This window comes from Lipotes vexillifer, unplaced genomic scaffold, assembly GCF_000442215.2.
Source record: "Lipotes vexillifer unplaced genomic scaffold, Lipotes_vexillifer_v1.1 scaffold1639, whole genome shotgun sequence".
Lineage (NCBI taxonomy): Eukaryota > Metazoa > Chordata > Mammalia > Artiodactyla > Lipotidae > Lipotes > Lipotes vexillifer.
Genome location: NW_006782296.1, coordinates 673,778 through 681,359, shown reverse-complemented (window position 1 = coordinate 681,359; position 7,582 = coordinate 673,778). Strand labels below are relative to the sequence as shown.

The 7,582-nt window shown below is 59.5% G+C and overlaps 1 protein-coding gene across 1 annotated transcript in view; it reads left to right on the top strand.

Annotated features, from left to right (window-relative positions):
* The first annotated feature begins 6,383 nt into the window (after positions 1–6,383).
* Positions 6,384–7,582, top strand: part of SLC4A1 (solute carrier family 4 member 1 (Diego blood group)) — a 9,824-nt gene continuing 8,625 nt past the window's right edge. The window contains exons 1-4 of the mRNA XM_007455105.1: positions 6,384–6,561; positions 6,670–6,805; positions 7,254–7,377; positions 7,533–7,582. The exon at positions 7,533–7,582 is cut by the window's right edge and continues 1 nt beyond it. Coding sequence (XP_007455167.1) covers positions 6,408–6,561; positions 6,670–6,805; positions 7,254–7,377; positions 7,533–7,582 — 464 coding nt within the window. The 5' untranslated portion in view covers positions 6,384–6,407. The remainder of the gene's footprint in view (positions 6,562–6,669; positions 6,806–7,253; positions 7,378–7,532) is intronic.

The following is a 7,582-nucleotide window of genomic DNA, read 5'->3' as shown; positions in this document are numbered from 1 at the left end:
GTGCCCCCCCTCCATGAACACCGGTCCCCGAGGGCAAGGCTACAGAGGAAGAGTGAGCGAGTCCCGAGGGACGGCACCAGGACAGGAGGGAGGAGAAAGCAAGCGCCAGTGCATCTTGGGACCTGAGCAGAGGGACCTGGCCAGAATGAGGATGGACAGAGGCAGGACAGGGGCATCCAGATGTTGGGACAGACCCGCTGGGAGGCTGGGAGCTCCAGGAGCCCAGCCATCGAATGTTAGTCCACGAAGGAAGACCCAGGAGACTCGTAGGGGACAGGAGGGCCTTGGGAGGCCTTGGAGGCTGGCCATCCGGGGTTGGGTGGGGTGGGCCAGACTCACAGCTGTCCAGATGTGGGTGAGAGATAACTCTGTTTACTGGGCATCTAGCGGGAGCGGGGCAGGGGGGTGGAAGGGGCTCCCAGGGCCCATGGGGCGGGCAGATTAGGAGGCGGGGGCATGAGTCAGGGGTTTGGGAGCTGCCCCAGGGGCGCGGGAGCGAGGACCAAGTGCGGTTAGAGCGGGTGTGAGCTCAGCTGGTCGTAGAGGCCACCGGCGGCTGCAGGAGTTCGCCGAGGGACCTGGAGGCTCGTGAGCAGGTGAGCAGGGCGGGGAGGGGCTGGGGTGATCCTGAGGTGCCTGTCCTGAGGGTTTCTGCAGGTGCCCAACCTGAATCTGTGCCCGTGGGCATGGGTGCTGGACCTGCGAGAGGGGTGCTGGTGGGTGGGATGAGAACGTTACAATGTGTGTTGTTGCCCCTAAGGGCACAGGCCCATTGGTCCCTGTGGCTGGGAAGAGTGGGGCGGCAGGTATTAGGAAGAAAAGGCTGGCACGTGGCAGCAGCCGTGGGTGAGCTGGCTGGGTGAGTGCACGTGGAGGGGCAAATCTGATTCCCCTCCAGGTGTGGGTCCTTGTCAGGCTCCTATTTACCAGCCCCTGAATCGACCAGGCTTGGGTCTCACCCCCCAGCCTCCTCTTTCCTCTGCGTATGGGCATCCCCAGGCCACCCCGTCTCCCTCCTAAGAGGAGAATTGTCAGCTGACACTGCTTCTGATTTTGAAACACTTCCAGGGAATCTAACCAGGCAGACCTGGCACTGTCCCCATCCTAGGGGGTGTTTGGAGGGAAAAGAGGAGTCCCCCACCACCTGAGGATCTCAAAACACTTAGGTTAATTCCATGGGAATTAAAAGAAAGGGGGATGAAGATAACAAGTCTGTACTTGATCCCCAGTAGCAGTGATAATGATAGCAAACGCTTGCATAGAGCTCTTTTGTGGCAGGCATTAGTCTAAGTGCTTTATATACGTGAACTTACTTAACGCTACAACAGGTCTATGAGGTAGATGTCATTATGATTACCCCCATGTTACAGATGAGAAAACTGAGGCACAGAGAGGTTGAGTCACTTGCCTAAGGTCACACAGTAACTGGCAGGGCTGGGATTTGAAGCCAGGCAGCCGGATTGCAGGGTCCATGCTCTTAGTCACTGATACTAAACCAGCTAATAGCTATTTTCTCTTCCGGGAGACAACTCAGGGCAATGGTTAGAGGTGTAGCTGGAGTCAGATAGGGCAGGGTTTAATCCTGCCTCTGCTACCTACCTGCTAGGGCACCAAAGCAGGAAACCTCTCTGAACCTCAGCTTTCTCATCTGTAAAGCGAGGCTAATGACCTTACTCGCTCCACAGAGTGGTTTGGGGAGAGATAAAACGGCACAGCCATGTATGGTGTCGGGACGATTACACAAAGTTGGTACTATGCCACCAGGGAGCCCTCCCTGTTTTCTGGTCCACGCCCCCCGCACCAGCCTCTTCCAGCTGTGCTCTCCTTCCGGGGCTCCAGATGCCCTGCTCCCCCTTATCTGCCTGGCCCTGGCTGGCGGGCTGGCCAGGTGTTTGGTGCGCTTCCAGGTGTTTGGTGCCATCAGGGTCCAGGCTCTTATCAGTGCCAGCAGAGCAAGGCCTGCAGCTGGGGGGCGGCTGGGCCTGGTGGCGGCTACAATCTGGGTCATGGGTGCACCCTCTGAGGCCCCAGCAGAGCTCGAGACACCTCTGTTCTCCCCTCTCCTCTCTCACTGAAGTCTCAGAACCCCAGCAGGAAGGCGTCCCATTGTACAGACAGGGTGACTGAGCCCTAGAGAGAGGCGGGGAGCTGCCAGTCAGTGGCAGAGAGGCAGCCTGGATGTCTGGGCTCTCGGGCTCCGAAGGGAACCTCTGACCCTCTCCCCTCCCAAATGGGAAACTAAGACCACAGTCCCAGCCCATAGGGCGTTGTGGGGGGCGTAGCGTATGTCTAGCGCCTCAGGCAACAAGGCCAGAGAAGGGAGAAAGAGAATAAAAATGGGAGAAGAGGAAGGCAGGGGAACCTGGGGAGAAGGGGACACGGAGGGACAGAAGAGGGAGAGAAAAGAGGAGCACGACCAGACTCCTCAAAGGGCAAGTCCCCTGCAGTAGGGACACCCCATCCTCAGGCTTTGGAAACCGCGCCCCCCAAGGCCATCACTTGCCCTACAACCCCCCAAGGCAGGGACCCCTGCGTTTCTCAGTGTAGGTCAGGGGCTCACTCACGCCCCTCTCTCTATCTCTAAGGACTTCAGGGCCAACCATTCCTCAGAATGGCTCTTTCCGTACATACTCCCTGCCCTGTTCCCTCCCACAGCGCCCAGACCTGTCTCGCATGGTCCTCTCTCTGCATCTTGCCCACCATTCCCGGCACCCGGGCTAGCCCTCCCCACCTCTCAGCCCTTCACATCCCACCGGTGCTTCTGGACCCAGCACCAGTGTCCCCTCCACCAGAGACACTCCGCCCGCAGCCCCACCGCGAGTCCTACTTACCCCTGCCACAGGCATCCTCAGCACCCAGCATGGTCTGCTCACTGCTTGTGTTTGTCTGGGGCACGTGTTTTCTCCTGAACGCCTTAGCCTGTCACGTGTTCCCAGCTTGTCTCCCCAGTCAGGGTTGCGAGCTTCTGGAGAGTAGAACAGTGTCTTGTTCATCTCAGCTTCCCAGGCTCCATGCCAGGCACAGAGTGGGCACGTTTGTCAACCTGACCCAAATCCCTGTTGCTACAATGCGCTCTGCTGCCGTGGGTAAGGCAGAGAAGGATGTCCCTCCACACCCAGCCTGGGGCCGCGCCAGGACACCCCTGTGCTCTCCTGGGGCTGGTCCTCACATTCCTGCGATGGGCATCCTTCCTCTACTAGAGACACAACTGAGAAAACGGAGGCACAGGGCTCCACTGCCTCCTGGCTGGGTCCTAGTCATCCTGGCTCCCCAGCCCCAGAGCCCCAAGCCAGGGGGAGCCATTCTTACATTCTTTCAACACATATTTATTGAGCGCCTACTACGTGGCAACCACTCTGCTAGGAGTGGGAGATCCAGTGAGGATTGAGACGTGCAGGATCTTAGCACTCACGTGGCTTCCTTTCTAGAGGCGTCCTCAGACCATATATCCACAAATGAATTAAGAAACCAGAAAATGACAGATTGGGTTAGTGACTGTTAGGGTGGTCAAGAAGGGAATCTGAAGAGGTAGCATATGAGCTAAGATGTGGGAAGGGCTGAAGTGTGGGAGTAGGGGCATCCAGGATGTGGCCAACTACATGTGCAAAGGCCCTGGGGCAGGAAAGGGCTTGGTAAGGAGGCCAATGGAATAGGTGGTGAGAGAGCAAGAGAGAGGGGGTTCAAGATGGAGTAGGGGAGAGAAGCAAGGCCATATCATCCAGGACCCGTGAGCCACTCCTAAGGATACTACGGCCCCATGCCCAGGAGGAGGCAGCCATTTCTGGGAGAAGAGGGTATTCTGTGGAGACTCTCAGCTAAGCTCCCTGAAGGAGGGAGTTCCTGGAGTTGGTGATTCCTGGGGATGGGCAGAAAAGGAAGCCAGGTGAGGACTGGTGGACGGAGGAAGGAGTCGGATTGGAAGAACACCCCCCCTCCCATCCTCCCAAACATCCTTAGGTTGGTGCCAGCTAAGTCTCATCTTCCCTGCTCTGCCCTGTCTCTCCGACCCCTGCACACCTGCCCTCAGACCTACAAATCCAACCCCTCACTCACACTTCTTTCCTCTGACCCCATTGTCTCCCAACACCTGGGATCCCCCTTCACTCAAATACTGTGGGGACGAATGGGAGACCCCAGGCTGCCCTGTGCCTCACTCAGCCTGTGCCCTTCCCCTGCAGGGACCTGCAGTGCGGGTTATGCTGGGGCCTCAGATCACTGCAGACAATTGAACCATCAGGACAGCGCCATGGGGGATTCACAGGTGAGTCTTGGGTGGCATCTGCAGGGCTCCTAACCCTGGACTCCTACCTTCGCGGAGGTTTGTGGAGCCCCCTCCACAGCCCAGCCCTGATGGCAACTTCTCACAGGAGAATGAAGATAAGCTGGAGGAGTTTCTAGAGCAGAAGGCATATGAAGACCTTGGCTTCCCCACGCTCCAGGTGGAGGAAGCAGAAGGTGAGCCCCATCTCCCTCTCTCCTGCTGGGATGAGCTGCTGAGCCCCATCAGACACAGGCGGGGAACTTGTCCTCCCCTTCTCCCCGCTCCCCACCGGCCCAGCCCCAGGGCCAGTTCTCCCACAATCCTGGCTGATTGAAGGATAAACAGAGTTTTGTTTGAAATGATCACAGGAGGTGACTGGGGGTGGGTGCTGGAGGCAGGACCAGTCACCCATCACAGTGCCCCTTAGATTTGTAAGAGGGCAGCCAGGCCTGTCGGGGACGAGGGCATGAGCCCGCATGCCACCCGTGCCCATCCAATGCCAGCTTCCAGGCCAGGCACTGGGCCTGTTCTGGAACATCATTCTGTTTGGGGGTTCAGAAGTCCTGAGAAATGGGGGGGGCATAGGGACCCTCGGGGCGGAGAAACATCAGGAAACCTTCCTGGGCCTCTGCCCAAGGTCTCGGTTGGGGAGCCCTGGGAAGGGACCTGTTTACTGTCAACAGGACTTAAGTGCTGGCAATTGGTATTGGAGATAAGAGGCCCCTCTGGGAAATGAGGGCTGGGGGTGTAGGGGCCTATAATATAAGGGCAGACCCCACGGGGCACCCAGGCTCCACTTGGAGGCAGCGAGAAGCTACTGGCTGGTGGGATTGTTGAGGCAGGTGGGAAGAAATAAGGGAATCCGGTCCCAGAAGGTAGCAGGAGAGGGAAGAGAATTGCCGTTCAGGACTCCCCAATCCCCTTGGAGATGACCCTCCTCGTCACCACTGAGGATGAGCCCCAGGGGTCCTCCACAGCGCTCAGATGGGGAGTGACAGTGCCAGGCTGGGCGGCCAAGAACACGCGCGGGGGGCCACAGCCCACTGAGCAGCAGGGGCAGGGTCCCAGCCAGGGGCAAGGGGAGGCAGAGCGGCATCATCCCTGTGGTGTCCGAGGCTCATGCTGGTGGTGCAGGAAAGTCTTGCCGGAATTGTCTGCGGCCAGCGCTAACCGGCTTCTTGATTTTCAGCTCAGCTCACCGAGCCGACAGCCACAGACTACCACACCGCGTCGCAACGCCCCCCAGACGTCCTCGAGGTGAGCACCCCAGCCTCCCCCGATTCTCTTTCCTATGCTGCCCTTGGGATCCATCATGCTACCAGGGGAGGGGAGGAGCAGCGGGATAGCTACAGTTTCAGGATGGGGGGGACCCCACAAACAGGGAGAGAAGGAATGGGCATCCTGGGAGATAGGTGAAGGACATCTGCCAGTGACGGGGGGAGACCCGGGTCCCGCTTCCACTGATGGGGGAGCTCCCTGGACAGAGATAAATTGACAGCTGGAGGTCTGAGCCACCAGGTCCGCTGGCCCTGGCTGGGCTGTCAGTTACTCCCTGGGGAAGCACAGAATTAAATACATGCTCTCCTCAGCCCAGTCCCCCAAGGCCCCCCACATCCTTGCTGGACTCCAGACGGTCTAGCTGGTTAGAAAGTCGGGTCTGCCCTCAGCTAGGCCCCTGGGACTGGCCATCTGGCCCCAAGGAACCCCAAGGGCACGCTGAGCCCATGAGACCATCTTGGAGGCAGGAGGCTGACCCAGTGACCCCAAAGGCTTCCCTCTTCTTTCCTGTCCTGCCCACTCTAGCCGCCCTTTTGGCCCAGAGTTTCTTCAAATGCCTCTGAAATGGGGTGAGGGGGCTGGTCAGGAGGTTGGGGAACAGAGCCAGAGATGGGGGACCCCCAATCATCTCCTCACATGTCACACCTCACTCTACACCCTGAGGATGTAGCTCCTGACGGTGCCTTCGGAGCTCAGGCTCTGCCCTCAGTGCTCCAGGACCCCTGGGCCCCTGACGGGCATCTCTCAGAGCCTGCCGAGTGCCTACCGTGCCCTGGGCTTCCAGCCTCCCCATAGCCCTGCCTGGGGCCCGAGGGACTAATTCAGGCCTGTGGGACTGCAGGTCGTCGTGGAGCTGCGGGAACTGGTGATGGATGAAAAGAACCAGGAGCTACAATGGATGGAGACAGCGCGCTGGGTGCGGCTAGAGGAGAACCTGGGGAAGGACGGGATCTGGGGCCGCCCACACCTGTCTTACCTCACCTTCTGGAGCCTCTTGGAGCTGCAGAAAGCCTTTGCCAAGGGTGAGTGAGCCCCTCTGTGCCCCTCTGCATGTGGCCCCTGCATGTGAAGCTGCTAGGGAGGAGGAGGGCCAGGGCCAGCCAGCCCGTTCACCCCTCCCCTGCCTGCAGGTACTGTCCTCCTGGACCTGCCAGAGAAATCCCTGGCCGGGGTGGCCAGCCAGCTGCTGGACAGGTTTATCTTCGAGGGGCAGATCCAGCCTCAGGACCGAGAAAATCTGTTCCGGGTCCTGCTGCTCAAACACAGGTGCCCTTGCCTGCCAGGCCCTGGATTCCACACCCACAGGGCCCATCTCCCCAGCCCGCCTGCCCCAAGCTCTCCCTGGGGGTCCAGATGGCCCCTCCCTACCAGGCTGGGCCCCACTTTTCTTCCACAATGTCTCCTGCTTCTGGCACCTCTCCAGTGGTAACCACGTCTCCACGCTCAGGGTTGGGGGCCGCTGGTCCCCAGGAGGGCGGACTCTCAAGGTCCCTCTCTCCATCCATTTTTCTGGCTCCACCTAGTCGTTCCAGACAGAGGCCACCCGCTTCCAACCACAGTGTCCTTCAGAGGAGGCTGATTCTCCTTCCGCCCTGAGCCTCTCTAGTCTGGTCACTGGCAAGTCCCATGTCCCTCCCACCACGGGTCTCCACTCTGCTGACAGCCCAGGCCGAGCAGCCTACTCAGCCCATGTCCCCTGTGTGTCATCCTGCAGCCATGCCAGAGATGTGGAGGCCCTGGGGAGTGTGAAGCCTGCAGTCCTGACACGTTCTGGGGACCCTTCACAGCCTCTGCTGCCACAGCACCCCTCTTTGGAGACAGAGCTCTTCTGTGAGCAGGTGAGGCTGTACCAGGGGTGTGGGAGGACAGCTGGGAAGCTCCCAACCTGAACGTGGTTCGAAATGAGAGCGGGCAGGGCAGACGGGATGGGCTACTCCAGTGTCCGGGGTCCAGAGTGGCCGGAGGACTCCCCTCACCACCCTCCTTCCAACAGGGAGAGGGGAGCGCGGAAGGGCACTCGTCATCTGGAATGCTGGGAAAGAG